Source organism: Uloborus diversus, chromosome 4 (genome assembly GCF_026930045.1).
Source record: "Uloborus diversus isolate 005 chromosome 4, Udiv.v.3.1, whole genome shotgun sequence".
In the NCBI taxonomy this organism is placed as follows: domain Eukaryota; kingdom Metazoa; phylum Arthropoda; class Arachnida; order Araneae; family Uloboridae; genus Uloborus; species Uloborus diversus.
The window spans coordinates 191,765,384-191,789,583 of record NC_072734.1 but is presented as its reverse complement, the minus strand read 5'-3'; the positions used below and the strand labels follow the sequence as shown (position 1 = coordinate 191,789,583).

General features: G+C 34.8%; 1 protein-coding gene across 1 annotated transcript in view; it reads left to right on the top strand.

The window, feature by feature from the left end:
- LOC129221071 (lymphocyte cytosolic protein 2-like) overlaps window positions 1-24,200 on the top strand; it is a 91,067-nt gene that overhangs the window by 57,987 nt on the left and 8,880 nt on the right. Inside the window, exons 10-14 of the mRNA XM_054855509.1 lie at window positions 7,665-7,719; window positions 16,420-16,455; window positions 18,945-18,967; window positions 20,479-20,506; window positions 23,784-24,065. Coding sequence (XP_054711484.1) covers window positions 7,665-7,719; window positions 16,420-16,455; window positions 18,945-18,967; window positions 20,479-20,506; window positions 23,784-24,065 — 424 coding nt within the window. The remainder of the gene's footprint in view (window positions 1-7,664; window positions 7,720-16,419; window positions 16,456-18,944; window positions 18,968-20,478; window positions 20,507-23,783; window positions 24,066-24,200) is intronic.

Sequence of the window (24,200 nt, the reverse complement as noted above, 5' to 3'; positions counted from 1 at the left end):
ACCCTTCACAATAATCTAATTTGTTAAAAAAAGACCCTCCACAAAATTATAATTGGTTAAAAAGGCCCCTTCACAAAATTCTGATTAATCAAAAAGAACCCTTTTCAAAATCGTGATAACCCATTCATGGACTCATTTTTTAATAAATGTGTGCGCAAATCAGAATTATTATCTATATTGATTAATAACTTTTGCTTTACTTTTTGGAATTTCACAAAAATATTTTATTTTTCACAATATCTTTTTAAAATTCACAAAAATAGGACCCTGTGAAAAATCCTGGACAGACAACTGCTTAGTTGCTGAGGATTTCGATGGTTTTGTGCTGCCAGGTTTTTAAACTCTGTAATTTTTTTTTCTTTTTTTTTTCCTGTTGAAGATTTTATGCAAAACATTTCAGAAAAAAAATATTGTGCTTAAAATAGGCTTATTTAATCTAAGTTTATTAAGTCTAATAACATAAGTTTATTAATTTTTATTTATTTTATTTATTTATTTATTTATTTCATTTTATTTTATTTATTTATTTATTTTTTTTTATTTGCTGATAATCCAAGAGGTTGGTCATTCACACCGCAGTAAATAGTTATACTTTACCTCCAACACTTTGTAAAGCAATCAAAACATCATTTTTTTCCCTTCAAACAGTTACTAATCGTAATTCAGTTATTGAAATTTCCACAATTTGTTTTTAACTGTCCCAGCAGGTACTAGATAGTGTACCTAGGAACAAAGTTAATATTCGCTAATGTTTCTTTCTTTGGTAGATTAAAACCTATTTAATAAAATGTAGGTAAACGTTGGAAGAATAGTAGGTAAAATACTGGCACCAATTGATCAATACTAAATATTGATTGTTGGCTCTATAGGTTTCCCTCTTTCACCTGCCCCAAGGTGCACTATTCACCCACAATGAAATTTCAGAATTGCCACTGGTCAAGAATCTAAACCAAGATAAAACTTGGGGTATTAATTTCAAAATTTTTGCGAAAATTCTCTAATTAGATATACCGTCACTCGGAAACTCTCCCTTGCTTCATCACAATAAGGAACTTCGGGATTAAAGATTTTCATATTTTCTAGAAACTTTTCCCTATAATTGAAGGCGAGTCCGACAGAAGGGATGTCGGATGTCTTTTCATCCATAAGCTCATTATTTTTTGCATTGAAAAAGGCGTTCCCTGTAACCAGTCTTGCATAATATAAACGAACGCGCGAATGGCGTTCGCAGAAAATTTTTGGCTCTGCAGAAATTTATTTTTCACTACTAACGTTAATTTTAAAAAAAATGAATTTTTTTTTTTTTAAAACCCCACATTTTATTTCTGTTTCTTCTAAATCTTATGCAAAATTAATCTAAAAAATAATTATTTCTTCTTGAAATCGCGATTATAGTACGCTAATTACTTAAAAGACAAAGGAGTCAGTCGACAGTTGCAAATCAAGTCGAGACCGCTCCTACTATGACTGTATAGTTTTTTATTTTACACAGCCTGGATCGCGTAAGGGGAAAATTCAAGTACATAAAATAAACAACTTTACAGACTACGGAACGATCACTCCCGCTGTAAATTGAGTTCAAATGCGTTGGCGTAGAAAGGGGGGGGGGAAGCACTAATTTAAAACTTTTGTAACAGATAACATGCAGAAAATACGGTATTTATTTTTGCAGAAATACTTAATTTCAAACAAATAAGTAGTTTTGTTGATTTGTGTACAAAATCAAATATCTTCATAAAATTTTCAAGTAAAAAGCAGGTAGCTCATGTTTTATCAGATCTACATGAACTTTTTCACTGTAAAATGAAAGTAATAATAATGATCATGTGATTGATATGGAGCAAAAAATAATAGTTTAAGCAGTTTTCTTCAGTTAGTGAAAAGTAAGCATAAACTATATGCTGTTTTAAAATAAATAAATAAATAAAAATAAAGTTCCCTCCCCCTCCCTTTTTTTTTATATTTTTGCATAAAAGCGTGAATAAGGCAAAATAGTTATTTGCAGAAAATTTTCCAGTTAGGATTTGTGTTCGCAGAAAGCTTTTCATTTTATCTAAGTCTGCCTGTAACGCCGAAACACGTGTCTGCTGTAATTTGCAAATTCGTGCTTCTTCTAACGTTTTGTCTTGCTTTAAAACTATCTGGTTTCAATCCAGATGTCAAAGTTATTCTGAAAATGGTTCTTGTTCAATATAGTTATATCTGTGGTGTGACATAAGGGGAGAAGCGGATTAACGAGTCCAGAACTCTTTTTGCAACTCACTCTCAGTCCTGATACGGTATATTATTTACATTTAAGGACAGTTATGAACAGCCCCCCCCCCCTCCCACGCACCACAGAAAGTTTTGGCTGTGCAAGTAATGTACAGTAGTTAGTGGCAGGGTTGGCAAAAACCTGGGGTTTTTTAAAAAAGCCCATGGACCCAGGGTTTTTTGGGTTTTTTTAAATAAAACCCAAAAAAACCCAACTAAAGTTGGGTTTTTTTAAAAGAAATGTGGGTTTTTTTGTCTTTTTTTAGGGAAAATGTGGGGTACTTGTAGCATATTGTAGCATAAGTATATGGACAAAGTGTAAAAATTATCTTCGGGTAAAAAGCTGGAAAAGTAGTTAAAATTCAGAGTTTTCTGAAGAAAAGTTTAAAAGACGAAAAAACCCAAGAATGTTAAAGTTTCAGATTTTTTTAATTTTCATTATTACCAACAGTTAAGGCAAAGTTACTTCTCGAGTGATAAAATCTATGGTTCGTTTTCAATTACTACATTTTTTTTTTTGCATTTTACTTTATAGTATTTCATTTTGTTATGCAAATATGCATTTTGTTATGCAACTGTAGAGCCTCAAGTCGTTTAAATCACATTTTTACTGAATTCCAGCGTAATCAAGACATTTCTTTGAATTTTATGTTGCCTGTTTTTCTATTTCTGTGTACAGGGTAAGAAATATTAAACTTTTTTGTAAAATAATGAAAATACTGTACCTGTTCTGTTTTCTGTAGACCGTTTGAAAAATCTGTTTATTTCTAAAAAAATTACCTTGTGTTTATTCGAGATTTGTGACGTGTTGGTTAGCAGAAAATAATTTACATGAAAGCCTTTCAACTAGATTAGTTTCCTCTATACAATCTACAAATATTGAGAAAATCAGACGTGACAGGACTTGATCAAGATAAGTTGAGTTATTTATTGACCAGTTAAAGAAAAAAGTTAAATATATTTATTTAAAATCTTTGAAGAATATTTTTAATGCCGTTAGGAGTTAAGAAATACTATTAAAGCTCAAAATTCATTTTTTGTGTTCATTGTCTGTGGTGAAGAACAAATAAGAAAGAAGTTTAAATTGTAAAAGTATTTAAATTAATTATTTTTTTAAAAAAAAAATCTCAGGAAATTTAAAAAAACCCAAAAGTGGGCTAAATAATGGGTTTTTTTAAATGGGTTTTTTCAAAAAAACCCATTGGGTCCAACCCAATTGGGTCCGATTCGGCCAACCCTGGTTAGTGGGCCTCAATCGCGTTTTCTACGAAACTGGTGGGCCTCACAATCAAAAAGGTTGGGAACCGCTGTTTTAGAGTTATACCTAATGGCATGACCTTGAGGGTCACGAATTTAGACAAAATCCTAGATTTAAGTCAATTCCCACTAGGCATGAGTCCAGGTAAAGCTGTTTGACTGCTTAGGCCCTAGTTTGACTGCAACGGGGGTCAGAAGTTGATAATTTGGACCCAGAAATGCAACGGAGTTTCCTTTAGAATTACCATTTTTAACCCTTTTTAACCCCCCACACACAAAGGAAGGGGGTTATAAATTTGATGTGTCTGTGTATCTATGTGTCTGTCTGTGGCACTCCAGCATCTAAACGGATGGACCGATTTTGAAAAAAAAAAAAATTTGCTCCAAAGGAGAGTTGATCGAGAGTGTTCTTAGCTAGGTCGCATCTTTGGATGGCATTCATTAACGAATGTATTAATTAAATACCTCTAAAAGGTTTTTCATGATTTTCACAGTGAAAACATAGTTAAAAATTTTAAAATTTAATGCCAAAATAAAGAGAATTTTTTTCCGCGTCTGATAGAATGTGTTTAGGACTTCCATATTATATACCATTCGACTTACAACGTTTTTTTAAAGCAGATTTTAATAACGACTAAGTCTTTATTCACGCGATTGATCACCAAATTCATTGTTGGCCAACAAGGAAATAAAATGCAATGATTTAAAATTTTTATTTGTTGCCTGTTTCTATTTGATAGCAAACAAAATACTTGACATTGATTTTTAAAAATATGAGACTTTTAAAAGGATTTTCAATTTTCCCTCTTGATTCTACAGTTGCAACTCAGTCGGGGGTTTTTAAAATAAAATTTTATTGTTGTTTCTGCTATTGTACCGCAGTATAAGTCATTTGCATGCTCTTACCTTTCAATTAATTACTTTGAATACTAATTTTTAATAATTGGTTCTGAAATTTAAATTGGATACTACTTTTAATTTCAATAACTTGAATGCTTAAAAACATAGTTACAGGATATTTATCATTTGCAAATGAAACTAATTATTTTCGTTTTATATTAATTATCTGCTAGTAAAAAGTATCAATCGCTTGTTAATGAAAACATTTACTTTAACTGGATATTTATCGTCTGCTATCGAAGATATTCCACAATAAGCAAAAAATGGGAGGAGAAAAATCTCTAATTAATTGCACATGGCACATAAAAAGACAAAACAGGAGATCGTTTTGATTTATCAAGTTACTTAAAGACACAAATAAATAGATGTTCTCCCTTCCATTCGCTGTACTAACAAAAGTTGCAAAATGTGTTGGGATATGGAACATAGTGTCAAACTCTGAAATTCCAATAGAAACGCCATTGCATTTCTGGGGCCAAACTAGCAACTTTGGACCCTCGTTGTAGAGAAACTAGGGCCTATGCAGCCAAACCGCTTTACCTGAGCTGATATTTAGTAGGAGTGGATCTATAGCTAGAATTTTGTCCAAATCCGTGACCCTCAAGGTCGTGCCGTTTAGTCGTTAGTACTAAAATTACTATTATGCACCTGTTTTTGAAAGAAAGCTTTCAGTTTCATTCTATTACATATCTTTTCAAAATATTTTGGTTAAAACTACATTGTCCAACCTATCATGCATGAATGTTACTAAACGTACATGCAATATATATCGACAGCCCTGGTTATGCCTGCCAGAGACTGTAGCTTCTTCAGAGATTCATCAGTCTGGAATAGTGAATAACCAAGCTGGAGGCAAATGTCATTTCATGGAAGCTGAGAGTGCCAACACACTGGTAGCTAAAGTAAATTGAGGACACCAGCGAGAGTCCCAAGGCAATTAAACTGTACCATGACTGCGATCTCTCGCTGGAGATAGTGTCGCATGCAAGTAGGTCCAGGGGGTCCAGACCCCTCCCACGACCTTTGAGTTTTTTTAATTGACTATAATCCTATGTATGTAGTACACAAAATGATTCTAAATAAAGGTAACAATCATTTCAGATTTAATAAATGAGAATAATAAAATTTATTCTCACTCTTTCTTTCCCTACAAAATCGAACGGTATGTGAACATAAATTGAGGCAGTGCAGAGCAAAGGGATGTAAGTGGACATTTTCAAGTTTCGAGTGAAACGCGATTAAAGATTATGTCTTAGGTAGGCTTTCATTGAATTTTTTTTTTCTAAATCATGCTATACAGCAGTACCTACCAGGGCTACCAGTACCATCTCTTGCCCCAAGACAGAGGAGAGGTTCACCTACCATGTGTACTGGTTATCTCCAAATTTTTAATTTTGCCACTTGCATCCCTTTGCTTCTCACAGCCTCATTTGTTCAGTAATGATGATTTTTCTTTGTTGTTTTTTATTTTAAACTATAAGAAGAATAAATACATTCATTATTGTGCTTTCTAATATTTTAATTAAATACTTGCTATTCATAAATTTATTTTATTAACTATTGTAAGTAATTATTCAATATTTTCTTAACATTTTCTTTTTTTTTTTTTTTTTTTGTTCTTAACAATTGATAAAATCAAAAGAGTATGTTGGGATGCATGTTAGAGTAGAATATGAGAACAGTGAACCTTCGATTCCCCCCCTCCCCCACACCACCCTTGGGAATTTCCTGTGTGCGCCGTTGGCTGGTGAGATACATTTACTTTAGCTACTGGTTCATTGGCACTCTCAGCTTCAATGAACTGACATCTACCTCTGGGTTCAGCTATTTGCTATTCCAGACTCGTTTTTGGGAGCTACAAATGAGGGTGATTTTGATGATGACAATGCTACAATGAGGGTGAAGACTGAATAATATTGAGTTAAAAAAACTGAACAGCTTTCTCAAAGCCTCACAAGTTTTGTTTATTTCCACATTACACTGTATAAAATATTCATTTTGCTATGAAACTCGATGAAGGTGAGGATAGATCAATCCAAGTCGGTTCTCTGACTACTAGGATGAGAATAGTTTTTTCCGTCGCATGGTGATTAGGGTAGTTTAAAAAAAACTTTTTTCACCTACATTCCAGGACACCTCCTATTTTTTTAGACTTACTAATATCATTATGCTGTAAAAATTTTAGCTTCTTACTCACATTTTAAGAGGGTGCTCAATGAGCCCTAAATTCAACATTAACCATAGCATAGAAAATATCACCAAATATAGAAATATGTATTTAATTTCTTCAGCTGTTTTTTTTTTTGTAAACAATTATTTTTTTGCAATGTATGTGCATACTACTAGTGTATATTATGATAGGTAGCATTGTTTTTTCAGTTCAATGTATTTTCTAACCCCCTCCACATGCTGATGAAGTTTGGGGGAGGGGGTTGAACACCGTCTTTCAGTTGAAGCAGGAAGCTAAAATTCTTCCAGTATATTACTGTCCACAAGTCCAAAAATATTGAGGGGTGTCCTGTTATCTAGGAGAAACTTTCTTTTTGCATGTATTTGTGAACCACCGTAATGGTGCTGCTATATGTTTGCATCTGCAAAAACTGAAAGTCGACTTAACCTTTAAGAACACTGACTGCATACTGAGTCACTACTAAGTCACTTGACCATTTGCCAATCACCTGGCCATTATTTACCCTTTTTCCAAGGTCCTTTAAGTGATGTACTTGTGTTTAAAGTTGCCTTTTTGTCTGGTTCTTTTTAATTTTTTTTTTTTTTTGGAAACCACACGTGAATGTTCCAATTTTGTATGCAAAAAGCATATGAAAATTGCAAAATACAATTGTAAGAGCTGCAGTAATTGTTCAAAAAATGCCAACGAGTTGGCGCAATGACTGAAATATCATTTATATTAAAAATATTTAATATTTTATATTCGTGAACTTGAACCTTATTGTGATCGTATTCATTTTAATTGTGTTCGTCTCTTCACTAAGTTGCATCTTTGCTTCTTCTATACCAGACTATTCTATATTAGACTATTCTATATTAAAGAGGAAAGTCTTTAAAAATTGATAGTTAAGATTTTAAAAAATGCTGGCGTACGAAGTATGTTACCCATGTTCTTAAAGGTTAATATTTAGGTTAAAGAATTAAACTGTCCTGAGGTGGGCTGCTCTCCCCTACTGTGCTACAAACAATGTTTTATTGCATAAAACTTTTTGCGCGATTGTTATTCAACAGCTCTTGTCTTATAGGTGTCTAGTCAAGATGAGCCCCAGGAAGACTATGAAATCCCCATTGTTTCTACCTGCCTGACCAGGCAAAACTCTCCCTATTCAGAAAATTCACTTCGAAGCGCAACGTCGAGTGATGGAACAGTTGCAGGTCAGAAAAAATTCTATTCACTTTTTCCATTCAAACCAGAACTACCTTTATGTACCTATGTGCAATATACCTTGGGAAAAATTTTATGGAAAAGTTTGTAGCATTGTAATTATCTCTATATAGCATAAAATGAAGTCTCCAAAGAGGCCATAGGCGTCGGAGCCGGGGGAGCTGGGGGAGCTTGAGCTCCCCCTGGAATATTTCAGATCGGCTCAGCTCCCCCGGAAAAATTCTCGCACAGCAGCTTTCTGTCATACATTGTTTACCTCAAACCTGATTTCCAAAATGTGATCTGTCTTTTCTAAGAATTTCCACCCAATAAGCAACAAAAGCAGGGGACAGACGGAGTGGTCAGTGCACTTGAGTCCACCTTCACCATTTTTCTCGCAGTTTACACACCTCTTGATTCCCGGAAGAAAAATAAAAGAATTTTAGACAAGCTATCCTACCGGCTGCGGAAAAATGGGCTTTGCCCCGCGGCCTGCAAAAATCAGTACCGATAGGGGTTTGCTTCTCACCTTGAGCTCGTGTTTCGGGAGCGGCATCGCAGTTTAGTTCACATTCTTATTAGTTTTGCCTCGCATGCCGTTTTTTTTTTGTTGCGTGATCACAAAAAAGGATAGTGAGCAGGGCCGGATTAGCCATAGAGCAAAAGTAGCAAATGCTACGGGCCCCGCGCCATGAGAAAAATTCCAGAAAAAAGAAACTACTTTCCGCACTTTAATCCGTTTAAATTCATCTCTATCTTTCTCTTTTTATTTAGATCTAGCTTTTCTAAATACTCAGGTAAATTAAAAATCTTATTTTTTTCGTTGGATTGCTTTCCAGAAATTTCTCTCAATTGAAGTCTTAAAAACGCAATTTTAGTTAATCTTTCTTAGTGGAAGGAGAAAAAGCTCCGTTGGGTCAGAAAAGTTTCAAAACTGACCAAAAATTACAATTTTAAGCAATGTTTGGAGAACGGAGAATCGGGTTTTCTCTAGAATTTTTTTCTTTTTTTTTTTTCAAAATGAAGTCAATTTTAAGGTAACTTAAGAAATTTAAGGGAGTTAGGGTCCTAAAATTTTCAGCTATTCAAGCCTAAAAAAAAAGAAAATTTAGGTTGTTTTATAACAATAGGGGATAGGGGAAGGGGTTCTTTCCTGAAATTGTGTTCAAAACTGAAATCAATTTCAGGCTGTCTTTGGGAGGAAAGGGTTTGAGCGATAGTCCCATGGTATAGCTGAAAACAAAATTTCAAGCTATGTGGGAAAATTAGAGAAAGGGAACTCCCCCAGAAACAAATCTGACGCGGTTTTAGATTATCACTGGAGACGTTATCAGGGGTTGAGGATACGGGTTTGCTTCGTAAAATGTTAGAAACTGAATTATTTCAAGACGCAGGCTATCTTTAGCTTTAGGTAAAGAGTGGTGGTTTGGAACCGTTCTCCCCGAATGTTGAGAAGTTAGGCAAGTAGGTGGATATTCTCCTTTGGAATTTTTCTGAGATTTCGAAATCAAGATGGTTCAAGGGCTTTCTCCGGAATTTTTCGGAATTTGGGGTCGAAAAATTTAAGCAATTTTTGAGAAGGAGGATGCTGAAACTCTTAATGCACAAATCCTAAAACCACATTTCAAAGCTCTTTTTGGCAGTGTTAGACAAGAGATGGGAAAGGGTTACCACGCAGAACTTGTTTGAAAGTGGCTTTCTTCTTAAAGCTTGAGAAATTGGAGTCCTGAAAAGGTAATTGTTAGTCATCCTTTAAATCCTCTTTGGTTACTTTAACTTCATGTGGATTTGTCACCCTCAAAATCCCCCCCCCCCTCCCCACGACACGAGCCCGTAGATCCGGCACTGTAAACAACAATGAGCAAAATTAAAAGATCATAATAGAAGAGAAGAAAAAGATTCTGAGACTTATATATAACACTTATGTTGAGCGAAATAAATAAATTGTTAAGAGAATATTATTTTTTGATGAATTAAAATAATTAAGTGTAGAAGAAAGACTTTAAATATCGTTTTTAATTTTTTTTCTCCGAGTGGGGGGGGGGACTAAAAAGCTGCCACCCATGCCCCGAACCTAACCCATTTCTTTTGCATCACCAAAGGTAGCCCGGTAGCCGAAAAATTCGAACTTGACATTCAGAAAAATTCAGGAAGAAAATTGTTTAACATAATCGAAAACCCGCTAAAACTGCTTTCTGGAATTTCAATTTCGAAAAATTTCCATGGGTCGAATCCCGAGCTCTCGATCCCGTCCTATAACGTCGTTTAATAAAGTGGCCTACAAATGCGTATTTTGGACAATAATTTCGAAAAATTTCAATGGGAGTGTACCTCTCCCCCCCCCCCAACATTGTTAACAATGGTCTAAAATGTAATTTTAAGACTTAAACTTCGAAAATTTTCCGAGTTGCCTTGGAGAGTGCCTGAACCCCATCCCATACCGAAACGTAACCCCCGATGGCCTACTATTTATCACGTTTTCACAGCTTCACTTTCGAGAAATTTCCCGGGGATGGCTTTCGCGAACTCCGCCCCAAAATCACCGAAGAACATAAAACAAATACCATTTCAGAATGTACAATTTCGAGATTTTTTGCTTAAAATTGTGTTTTTAGATTAATAACAGATAATAAATTTAAAAAAAAATTCCAATGGGACCTCTTTGAACACCACTCTTTCCTTTTTCTACAACATCATTAAGGATAATCTACAGTTTTATTTAAGGCTTCAACTTTAAAAAACTGCCTAGAGAGAGTCGCTGTGAACCCACATTTTTTCCTTTGTTCTTACCTAAGATAGGATACAATCGCGTTCTTTGACTTCAGTTTGTAAAAGTAATGAACTTCATATCTTCTCTTTCTAATATCACCAGGAGTCGTTAGAAGTGAGTTTTTAGTACTGACATATCGAAAATTTTCCCGGAGTAAGCCCCCAGATCCCCCCCCTCCCTTTATATCGTCCAAACATCGCGTTTTTGGAATTAAAAGTTGAAAACGTGTAGTAACGGGAAGACGAGGGGTAAACATAAGAGGTTCCTAACCGTCGTAAAGCTCTAAAATCATATCCACATTTATGTATTCATGCGTGTTATAAGTGCACTTCCCATCTTCATGAAGAAGAGCTCTATTGTTTACTATATCATGCAAAAATGAGGACCCCTTGGAAACATTTGCTACGGACCCCGCGCTGGCTTAATCCGGACTTGATAGTGAGTCAGTTTGGCATTTAAATATGAATAATATGGAAGGTGCTACAGACATAACTATGAAAAAGGTTACTAAGGTAAGCAACTTGTTCAAATCAAATGATTTCAATTTTCCAGAAACTTATCTCATTTTAAGATATCTGGCTTTTTTGGCACAATGTAAAGAATTTCCAGCGGAGTTCCTTGAAACTGGTTGAGTAAAATAAACTTGCCAAATTTAAAGTGAAAGTTAAACTAAAAGACCAAGTGGTTGTGTTCTTTATTCATTGCAATTACCTACATTAAAAAAAAAACCTCGGGGAGTGGGGGGGGGGGGGAATCGCGATTTACAAACAAATTTATTTATTTATTTTACTCCGTCGTTTATTTCTCTCTTTTATTATTTTTCACTAAATTTTTCATAAAAAGTTAAGCCCCGAACAAAGAAAATTCTTTAACGATTTCCCAAAAGTCTAATTATGTAGTTACAAAATAAGAAACAGTCCTAAACTAATTCTCGAGGGATCATGAACGTACATATATTTCGGGTTTAAATTCTATGTTTCGATCAAAAGGTACCATCAGATCGAAAACATGTCATTGTTCGATGATCTATCGAAACCGAAAGTAAACTGTTGCCATACAGAGAATTCGCAGCGCCAGAAATAGATCAAAAAAATTATTTATTTATTTTTTGATGGGAAATATTATCAAAAGAAACAACATAAATTATTGACGTGATCAGAAATTGCTTTTGGGGGCGCAAATCATTGCTGTGATCATAGGCGGATTTAGGACTGAGTTCCTGGGGGGCAGGATTTTTTTTTTTTTTTGGAGCAACATTTTTAATTGCCCTCCCCCTCCCATGTTTTTGTCTGTTTTCTGTGATGCGTAAGGCCATTCTTTACTTTTTTATATGTCGTTTTCATTACTGCAGGGTGGCGGCAGATCAGGGAAAAGTCAGGGAACTTTATTAATCATGGAAATATCAGGGAATTTTGAAAAAATAACAAAAAATCTGGAAAAATTGATTTTATGAAGAAAATTTTTTTTTTGCTTTACAAAATTAAGTACTCTAATTCCCTACGCATCCGCCAATTATCTATTTAAAAAAAAAGAAAATTATTGAGGTGAGCCGCATATTTGTGCATCTTTTTTCCTCAACGTCAAAGTATTGAATCTTACTTATTAACCACAGGATGAACATCCTAAGATTGCTTCTGTGTCTGTTAGGTTATTTATTTTACCTAGCTTGAAATTTCCTTCTGCGCTTTTAATGCTACGTAAAATAAACAACCATACAGGCAAAGAGGAAGCCTTCATTAATGCCTTAGCTCCTTTGCCTTTATTCCATTGTCTCGAAGTAATTAAGTACTGTAATAACGATTTCAAGAAGAAATCCTTGGTTTTTGAATTAATACTATAAAAGCTTAAAAGTTATCACTTCTTTGCGTTTTTAATTGCTAAAATTGAACTTTCAATAAGAAAAACTTTGTTTTTTGCCGTTATACTATTTGTTGTCACCGCAGATTATAAAGGTTTTCTTTTCTTCAGACATAAATATTTTTTTAATTTTATAACCAAGTTGTATTCTTCTTTTATACCTATAATATGAAATTAACTAATTGCTTTTTTTTTCTTGCATTTCAAAGTTGTTTGTTACAAAAGCAATCTAAGATTTTTTTTTCCTTACATACTGAAATTAATTTGAAATCGAGTCAACTTGCGTACTTAAGTAAATATCTTTATTTTTTATTGTCAAAATGCTGTATAAATCAGGGAAAAGTCAGGGAACTTTTTTTCACAGTTCCTGTCGCCACCCTGTACTGTGTGTAATCATGCTGTCCTTTTTAAATTGACCTTAAAAGAGAGGGGGCTGGTATTAAAAGAGTGACGCAGTGCTCCCTTTTAAGTGGGATATAGAATATCTCCAGTTTTAGGGGGGCCCGGGGGTTACTCCCCCGGAGGAAATTATCTAAAATGGATATAAAATTCTACATTTTGAAGTTTTATAAGGGTTAGTTGGAAAAAGTGCTTCGTGATGCAAGTTAATACTTTAAAAGAAATGGTGCACAGATTTAGAGAATAGGTATCAAGAGAGTAACATACTACCCATTTGAACAATTCTTAATTATACACTTGATAAGAAAAAAAAAATTGAAGCACACTTTGCTTAGGAGTTTCAAAGACTTGTCTACTTATTTTCAAGGTTTGGTTGGTTAGATTGGGTTTTTGGCTCAAGAGCTCTTGTAGGCTATACTGTGTCAATTCTTTTCAGGGATTTTAGAACCTATCAATAATTTGCACTTTCCAGTCTCTGAAATTGAGTAGTAGATTATACAGTTGTACAGTATTGTTCAAACTTTGTAAGAAACGGTTATTTTAAGTTCAAAAGAAAAAATAAACTTTAATTTCCTATTCAAAAAAGAAAAAATCATGATTTTTTTGTTATAAGATTTTGGAAGAAAGTTGTTACTATATAAACTCTTCCCAAAACTGGGGGGCATTGTCCCCTTTGCCCCCCCCCCCCCATAAATCCACCCATGCTCTTCTGAACTATTCAAAAACGAAAAAATAATAATTATTTTTTTTTTAATTTTTGGAAGATGTGTTGTTACTACACAAAGTCCTCCCAAAACTGGGGGGGCATTGCCCCCCTCTGACCCCCCATAAATCCGCCCATGGCTGTGATAAAAAACGCAATTTTTAAAACTATCCCACGGTTTAAAAAAAAAAATAAATAAATAAATAAATACAAAAATGTGCCCGTTACTTTGTTTCATTTTAAACCGTCAGGGACGGATTTTTTTAATGAAGTTATAAAACTGCAAAGACAAATATCATTCAAAGAATAGTAAAGGCACTTACACTGCAGGAACAAAAATTCGCATAAATCAAAATCGGGGATATCTTCACTATTATAATATTCTTAAAATCTTTCAATGATTATAAAAACAGTAACTGTGTAAAAATCAGTTTTAAAAGGTGCGAGTTTATTGAAATGAAAAATTTTGAACATAATACTTTACGAAGTTCAGAGTTATTCATATTTTTTGCTTTCCTAATTTACGATTTTTTTTTTTTTTTTTTGTCACTTACAGATATATTTTCATGCCAAAATTGTAACTTTTCATTTATTATTTTTCATTTGTTATAAAAACTCCTACAATATTTTATAGTTTCTCTCAAAGACTTTTACTAAAATTTATCTGAACAATAAAATATATAACGAACACTTCATTTTAACACATTTCCAACGTTCTGTTTCTGCACCCTCCTGTTTCATACTTTTCCCCTTTTCTATTCCTCAGAAAATAAGAGAGTTTTCTAAATGCTACGCTGCCGAATCCTCCTTTTCCTTCAAAATTATTGAGGAGCGCCTCAAATTTTGTTTTCAGGACTCGGTTCCCTGAAAATTTCCGAAAGAGTCCCTGAATACCTTGTTCTCCAACAACATGGGAAATTAAATAATATTTCCTTTTTGGAAATTCAATTTCAGAAAATTGCTCGGCTCCTAACCAGGGCTTGATTACCTCACAGGCCAATTAGACCTGGGCCTAATTGACCTGGCCTAAGAGGCCCTAAATTACTAAAAGAATTTTGCATAGCATTACAACTATACGAAAAAATTCCATGTATTTTTAAAAGTAATAATAAAAAATAATGACTTTTTATTTAGAAAAAAACTTCCTTAAAGGAGAATTTTTATTAATTCTGCCAGTAGCGAATTTACGCGAAGCCAGTAGCGATTTTAGCGAATGTGCGTGTGAATGCACATGATAAATAATTTACATAGTTCTGGGTCCCCCGAAAATGCATTCCGACAGGGGTAATAGAGTCTTCAGGGAGCCCTGAAATAAGTTCCGGCCTAGGGCCGCACATTTTGTTATTCGGGACCTACCCCTAACGCTGACAAATATCATCCGCAGTCGCCTTTTTTAGAGATTATAATTTCGAAAAAAAATAAGGAGAAGGAACCTCTGAACCTTTTCTGATAACACCATTGAAGAACGCTCTCTAGGACAATTTTGAAAAATTACCAGAGTAGAGCCCTAGTACAGCCTTTTCCTCTGACATCATTAAGGATTGTCGACGATTGCGATTTTGGATCTTCAAATTTGAAATATTGGGAGGGAGATGTAAATCGATTTGAAAATTCGATCGAGGACAAACCCTCGAGTCATGTTAGTTTCACTAACGTCAACAAATATGGTATATAATCCGTTTTTAAGGCATTAATTTCGAAAAAATTTCAGGAAAGTTTATTCGAACGTTTTCTCACCTTAACATTCCAAAAATTGCTTAAAAACTCATTTTTAGAACAAGAATTTTGAAAATTTCCCGGGGGAGGGTCCCCTGGAACCCCTCTATTTATACGTGCTCATCTTCGAGTACTGACCGACCCCCTTTCAAAACCAGAGTTTTATCACCTCATTATCTCCATATACAATGTATTTATTAAATATGATTGAAAATTTTGCTGGGAAAGAGAGAGGTGGAGAGAGAAGCTTTGAGAAGCTAATTTCTAATGGGGAAAAATTTAAGTGCCCCCCCCCCAAATTATTTTCTGGTTATGGCATAATGTGTCTCAGCTCCCCCTACTTCCACGAAGTTCCTACGCCTCTGAAAGAGGCGTCCGTGGGTTTGAACTCACAAAACTCGCGAACTACATGGCAGATTTCGCTGAAATTTTCACCGTTTGTTCCTTTAAGTCCTGAAAAGGTTTGCAGACCGGTTCGGAAAAAATTCGATGAATAGTTCTTTTTTATCCCAATTTAGGCCCATTTTTCACATAAATTCCTGAATAGAGGGGTGAAAAATGACTTGGGCATGTTAATATTATGTATCGTTGGAAAGAGTAGAATTTCCTACGTCCTATGCAATTTGTTTCAATGCTCTAACTTAATTGTGGCGGGAGCCATTTGTCTTTTTAGTTCGAACTTTTTTAGGCTTAGCTGAAATTTAGGCACTACTTTCTTCATTAAATCTATCAATAAAAAGTGAAGGAATTGTCCCACAGCTTTCTTTTCGACACCATTGAAAAAAAAAACGACATTTTTTACTCCAGATCTCTTTTGACCTATGGTCGAAAAACTTAACTTCTATCTTCAAAGGAAAAAAGTTACAAGCATTTTTAAATCAAATTTTGAAAGTGTCATTTTGATTCAGTTTATCAACCATTTTATTTTAGTGTTTCCACGGTTACGCTTTTTGAATCCATTGTTTCTTTCCTTAATTTGTATTTAATTTCTTAAACTTATTTTATTTCGTGTTTCCATGGTTACGCTTTTTACATCTATTTTCCTCACTTTACTTTCTTAAAAGTATTTTTATATCTGTTGTCATTGTTTGGAAGGGCAATTTTGCATGATGTTTTTTTTTTTTATCTATTTAATCCTGATTGTTGCACATATGTCACTTGTCACAATTTTAATTTTTAAGGTAGACTGAGCAAAATCAGGCAACGCAGCTAGTTTAAGTATAAGACAATCATAAGTGTCGTAATTTCTGGAGAGTTTTCTTAATTATATAAATACATATACAAAAGTGACGACCAGCAACGGGCTCTGTACCCAGTTAGGCTGGCCCCAGTAAATTTATCAATCCTCAATGAAGATCAAGAGCCCTCTTAAAACTATTCATGCCATCGAAAGTAACGGCTGCTTTTGTTAGTCATTTCTCCTGATTTCGAGATTAGTTTGGGATTTGAAGAGCTGAAAACAATGAGACCCTTTTTTCTGCCACCTGCACATAAATTTTGTCCATAAGCATACCATATATACTCGCGTATAAGTGGAGAAACTTAGTACAAAAAATGTGATTAAAAGTTAGGGGGTCGACTTATATGCTGCGGCAGAACTTCCGGAAATTTTTCTGAACAATACTTGGAAAAAAACACACTCAAAAATGTGAAAATTTTCCCATTTTAGACCAATCCATTAAAGCAGATGCTATAGAAGTAAATAATTATACATTCTGCTATAATTTTACATGGTCTGACTGAGAAATAAAGACTAAAAATTACAGTAAACGGCCAACTACACGAAAAGTGCGGGAATTGCCTTATTCGCACATTTTTCCAATAGTCGCAATTATATACTCATTTTTTTAAAAATAGTATAAAATGGCTAAAACATAGGATTTTATAGCTATTTATCAAAATAAAAGCAACAAGTAACAAAAATCGTAACAGCGAAATCGAACCCTTTACAAAAATCGTGATCGCAGAAGCGAACACTTGTTGGGCAAAAGAATAATAATTGGAAGTTTTTTAAAGCAAAAATGTTCATTACATTTCCTTTTCTTCTTTTCTGCAACTTTTACATTTAAAATTAGCAACAAAACGTCCCCAATTTTTCAGAAAGTAAGGGCTCATAGTATACGCGGATTTTCGTTTTTTTTCTGATTTTCCTTCTAAAAGTAGGGGGGTCGATGCATACGCAAGATCGATTAATATGCGAGCATATACGCTACTTCATTCTAATAAGCTTAAATAATTGGGTCATGTCCTCTCTGACTCTACTTTGCTCAAAGCTATCCATGTTAAGCATTTTAAGCCAGGAATCATAATCTAAGTTGGAAAGTTCGCTTACTAACCTCTTTTGAACCCTTTCCCATAAATTAATGCCTTTCTTAAGATATAGAGACCAAAATGGAAGAGTCATACTCTAAATGAGGTCTTACCAAACTTCTCCACAAAGGGAAAAGAACTTCTTTAGAATTTTGTAAAATAGACCTATTGATAAAACCCAACATTCTGTTGACTTTGTTACTTGATGTCCTTTCTATCAATGGGGGTTATTTTACTAATTTATGTTCAGAGCCCAATCATTCTGATATTGGAGATGTAGCACAGTTCTATTTCAGGGCCCCCTTAGGACCTGACTAAAGTTTTTGAAGCCACTGGGTATAAAATTCATTTTCTGCTCCCCCCCCCCCCCCCCCATTCCTGCATTTTCTATATAATGAAGCTATAGTTCATTTCATTACTTGCATATTTACAAAAACCATGCTAAATTTGGTGGTACCTCATATCAGAATATAGTATTATACATTTAAAAAGTAGAAGAGATATAGTATACAATAATTATATAAGATAAGGTTAAACTTTTCCCGTTGCAGTAAACCGTAAATATTAAAGTTATCTATGATCTAACTTTTAATTGTGAATACAGACTAAACTTAGAGTGGTTTTAGGATTTGCAAAGAGATCAAGTTTTTAAGGGGAATTTTTATCAACAAATAAGAGCTTTTTTCCTTGTCTTAGCAATTGCAAAGATATATATGATGTCATTTTACTCTAGATTCTGAGTTAAATAATTATTTATTTTTAATTAGCATGATAAACTAAGGGGATTTTAGGCCTCCTGAAATCTAAGTGGAGGGGCCTGTGCCCCGTGCCCCTGCAGTAATCAAGCTCCAATGATGTTGACTACATCCGGGGCTGGTGGGGATTGAACATTATTGAATTGGGGAATTGTCAAAAATTTATCGAAATGATGAACATTTAATGGACTATATTTCTGCAGAAATGACAAAATCAGAGTTCTTTGTTTTAAACTTTTTAAAATTCCAAGCTAATCTTGAAATTGGGGAAAAAAATTGGCTATCCCTTCCTAGCTGTGAGGATTTGAAATAGTTTACCAAAAGCAATTGCTACTTATAGCTGGGTGAACCGTTTTGAAAGGGCTGTTGATCTTTATTAGAGAATTGACTAGGATAAGCCCAGCTGGGCATAGAGCCTCTAAAACTTGCAAGTGTTTGTTTTGACCCTCATGGTTGTCACTGCTGTTGTCACTTAACCCTCTCATAGTAATTGTCTTTTTAAAACAGTTTATTAATATTACAGAATATTAAAAAAAATATTCATAGCAATGTGTTATTTATTTTGGGTAGTTTTTACCTATTTTGAATTGTATTTGATATTTATCTTATTTTCTCTCCTCTCTCTCATGAATATATTTCCTTCCTTTTCAGAGACATATGAATTAATCGAACCTGTAAGTATCGCACATTTTTTATTGCTACATCTATTTTTCTTTTGCTCTAAATCGGGGCTGTCCAACTGGGGGCCTGCCAATGCATATTGTGCGGCCAGCCAACTTCTTATTCATTTACTGTTGACTCTCTGTCTAACGACTTTCAAGGGACCACAAAAAATCGTCCTTAAATAGAATGCTTTTAAAACTGCAATGGAGCATCCGGGATCGTGAAAAGTCATCCTTAAATGGAGAAAACCATTAAATAGAGCTCGTTAAACAGAGAGCCGACTGTGTTTCTTTTTTCGACATTTTATGGCATCAAGAAGCATCCGAGACGACCATTCTTGGTGAAGTCGGGGTCCCCGAAATTTCCTCTTGATCACTGTTTTACTCCTTTCATTGTATTGGGAGAAAAAGGTACAGGACATCTACAGGTCACGGCCAAGCAGTCCCCACCCTGCACGCTGGTGTTCAAACGAATTCCTAGAAATAGTATTGCCTCGCGTTGGGGGGGGGGGAATAAGGAAGGGAAGAGAGGTTGAATTTGCTCTTGTCGCTCCATGTTTGGGAGCACATATTTAGCGAAGGCGCTTCTTCGACAATGAACTTTATTAGTAACTAGTGGCACCCGCACGGCTTCGCCCGTAATAGCAAATTAAAAGGTCTTTTGGTTCGCCTCCTGTATATTTACAAATGATGTGTAGTGAATTTTCTCGCCAATTGACTTGTGCCCACGTTACGGTTCCATGTTATGATAATTTCGTAATTTATTCGTCCATCTTATGATATTTTTTTTTCTTAAAATTGGAATAGAAAAAGAACCACATCGAATGTTCGAAAAATCGCTTCGAGGTGCACACCCCCATGCTACATACTAATTGTGTGCCAAATTTCATGAAAATCGGCCGAACGGTTTAGGCGCTATGCGCGTCACAGACATCCTACAGACATCCTACAGACATCCAGACATCCAGACATCCTCCGGACAGAGAGACTTTCAGCTTTATTATTAGTAAAGATCGTCACAGGAGCTCTCTCTCTGACAGTTCATTGATAGACCTTCTTCTGCTGGCAACGACAAATATCGATGTCGACATTCCTGCCCTTGTAAAGAAGGCGGATCGGCCTCGGTTTTCCCATTAAACTCTGAGCAAGTTGTTTTATAATTCTTCTGTTTCATTGTTTTATAATTAATAATTCAACTATTAATTGTTATTGTATAAGACGTAAGAGGTTATCATTCAACTTTTTCAAACTGCGTGATCGGTGACCGGTATTCTGGCCCGTGGGCTCTTTGCAGTTGGACAGCCCTGATATAAATTGTACTTTTTAATTTTACTTTAACAGTTGTATCTTATCTAAGCATATTTTAGTATTTTCACAACTCGAAGCATCAGTTGTTCTGTTTTCGTTCATACCAAAGCAATGTAAAACCGAGCAATTCAAAAGTTTTTCTTTTTTCTTTGTTTATTTCATGTTCCAAATTAACATCAAATTTTGTTGCATTAACTGTTGTTCTAACTTTTCAGCCTGAAGAAGACTATGAAGTAGTGGATGGTATGTTTTTTACATATATATATTTTTAAATCGCTTTTGTTTAAAATAATATTAAGTGAAACTTATACAACAAAGTCTGAAAGTCTGCTAAAATTCTACAAAAAGTTTTCCAAATTTAGCAAGTTTGAGTGAGAAGTAGAAGACATTTATCACAAACTTTGCAGATGGATGTCCTACCACATGCAGATGCTGAAGTTATGTGGCGCCTCCCATTTCTCGCCAAGTCTTTGTGTTTGAGCATGGCGGGCTACGTGACTTTTTTGAATTGTAGAGCCGCTTACTCTTCGTTGTGAATTCGCAATAAAATATACTTGCAATAACTATACTGAAACATTTATTACAACACACGAACGTAACATTTAACATAAATTTAGAAATAAATATGACTTAGAATGATCGAGATATTTCAGAATGAAAAGAATGTGATGCAGCAACGCTGCTTGACTTATCGCTACTCAGTCATCTTTTTGTTCCATCAAGAAACTTAAATTTTAACGTTGCCACTCACGCAAGCAATGAAAATTATAATAATTAAATTAAAGTTCTAGGCTCAGCTGCAGACGATAAGAACTACCACTTTGAATTTCGTGACTTTTCTTAAAATTTTGGCTGACTTGAAGACTTGATATCTTGATAAAAGAGGAACGAGGGAAAATAGTTTGTGTGTCATAAAAATTTTTACTGAAGAGGGTTTATTAGTAGAGAAAAGTTGTAAAAAATGTGTTGATAGTAAAAAAGCAAATACTAATGTAAGGTTGTATGTTCTTTTCATTCTTTTAGTTAAATGCTGTTCAGCTATTTTATTGTATTTACCATTCTTGAGAGAACAACGAAATTTTTATTGATTTGAATTTTCAGCTTTATTGGTTCTTCTTCAAGTTCAAATTATTATAGTACAAGATCCCACAGCAAATTTCTACCCTCATCTGTTTTTACAAAACGTAAACATAATAAAATAAAGTAAGTAATTTAAATTAAAAACAAATCAATAAATAAATTTCAAAAAATAAATACCAACACAAATTAAAAAAATATGGCCCAACTTGCGCCATAATCTCCCCCCCCCCACCCCCGCACGTGGGCACCCCTGAACACAATCCTCTCTTTTGCCAATTTGCAATTACCGTATTTTCCTGCGTATAATCCGCGGATTATCTGTTAAAAAAGGCAAAGTTTATGAGGCGCGGATTATCTGTGATTTTTTTCCCCCTCTTAACACCAACGTAGGATTCACCGATCGAGACCGTACGCCGACTGAATGTTGTTTATTTTACGAAGCATGCATGTTCTTCTTCGCTGCCTGCCTGTATGTTGGTTATTTTACGTTGCTTGAATGTTCCTCTTGGCGATTCATGTCATGTAAAATAAGCAAGATTACAGTGAAATAGGTAGCCATTTGCACAAGATTAGACCGTTTGCTCCTTGTCTTGACTCTATGTTTTTCAAGTAATTAGCGTACTATAATCATGATTTCAAGAAGAAATCATTGTATTTTAGATTATACCAGCAAAAATACCCGGCGTTGCCCGGGTCAGTAATAGTTATGAGAAACAATCGTTACTTGCCCTTGCTTTCTGTTTTAAGCGAACGAATTCAAAACAAATCTTTTTGACGTGATTAAAAATCGAGCTCCTTCCTTGCTCATAAAACTAAAATAGCAATAAGTATAAAGAACAAAATAGTACTCATTTAGAAACGAAAGCACAACATTTAAGCATACACAAATTTGAAGAATTTCCGAAATATGAAATTAAACTTGACATGTTTAAAAAGATTCATTAGTTAGTACTTTTTTTTAACATCTAAAACCTTCTCTGTATGGCTATTGATGTACGAACTGTTTTAAAAAATGTAGCCGCTCGTGTTCCCCTTACACTTGCTTAAGTTATTTTGGGAAATTTCAATTATTGTGGGCACTTGATGCGGTTTAAAATGTTACCAAATTTGCGAGAATCATTTTGGGACAATTTCGATAATACTCCCCCTTTTTACTAATTTTTATTATAGAAATATTGTCGCCAGATGCTGAGATACTTTTGGTCAAAATAAAATGGCGCTAAACGGTTTCATCCTATATGTTTCCAAAATAAGTAGTAAAATTTGGCGATTGTTTGAAATTGTGCAAAGCTAAAAATTTATGAAAGTTTTTTTTGCTCTTTATGGATTTGCCTAATTTAGTTGCTGGATTATTTTACACAGTAAAAAAAAATTTTTTTTAAGATTCTTTGATTGGCGATATTTTGTTTACATGGTGTAAGCTGAGAAACATTATTACGTAGCCTTTGGTTTCAAAAACAGCGACAGTTGAAAAACCTACCAAATGCATCAGCTACTGAAATATTTCTGCAAAAATTTTGGCAATATTTCTGCTGGTTGATTGGATAGTGAGTAAGTGTCCAATCCGCATAAATAACAATAAGAAAACTGTTAATTACATTTAAGTTCCATTTAAATGGAAAATGATCAGTCAAATCCATTTATTTTTAGCCAATCTTGTGGAAAAACGTTACTTTGCGATTTGACTTGAGAAAAGCCTCAAAAAGTCAGACGAAACGCAACAGTAATCAACAATACAACAATTCTAGCTATCGACTGGGAGTTGAGATGATACACTAAATAATGAATTGGATTGATGAAAGCCTTCGAACAGGGAACAAAAAAAGCTCATAACTCGTTTTTTATTCTACTTAGAAATTTCGAACAGGTGCCATCTTCAGCAGAAAAATTAGCGCTTTCGATGAACACATAATGTTAATATGTGCACGTTTTTTTTCACTCCCATATTGGGGCATTTATGCGAAATTAGGACTAAATTTGGAATAAAAAAGGAACTATCAATCGAACTTTTTTCGAACTGGTCTATAAACCTTCCCAGTACCAAAAAGAACAAACGGTGAAAGTTTCAGCCAAATCTGCCGGGTAGTTTCTGAGATCTTAGGGAACAAATTTACCAAACTCCATTTTTATATATATAGATTTCAGATTAATTTTGATTATGCCTTCAAAGAAATTACTTTTCACGTTTTTATTTTAGTTGCTCAAATGGTATGTGAAATTCAAACTTTATCTTTTTACATCGTATTATCCGCGGATTATACGAAGCTTTTTTTTCTTCCGGCCGATTTTAGGACCTGCGGATTATAGGCCGCCCGCGGATAATACACAGAAAAATACGGTACTATTTTTGTTTCATTTAATAAACGGATGGTGTTGGAAATTAGCATTGCGGACTATTTAGAGTTGACTGTACTTTAAATAATTTTCTTCCCTGCTCCAGACTCCCTGTCGCCGGTGGAGAAGCCTGTCCTCCCTCCGAGGAATCCGGTGGCCTCCTCCTCCCCTCCCCCGCCCCTGCCCCAGAAGCCACGGAAGCTGAAAGATCCCGTCTTCCCGGATAAACCGGAGGAAATCCGCGGCTTTACGAGAACACCGAAAGAATCTCCGATCCAGGAGTCCACCCTCGAGAGGCTCGGGAGGAAGATGTCCAACTCCTCCTTCCAGGGGAGCAGGGAGGCCGAGAGCCTGTCCTCTCGGTCTTCCTCCCCGGAGAAAGATGCGGGTGAGTGTCGTGTGATCGAACTCGTTTCCCAGGAGTTATCGTGTGGTAGTTGATAAGACATCGGTAAACGATATTCAACCGCGTTCTCATTCCTAATGTAATGTAATGTAAAATCGACTTTATTCAAATGAGATT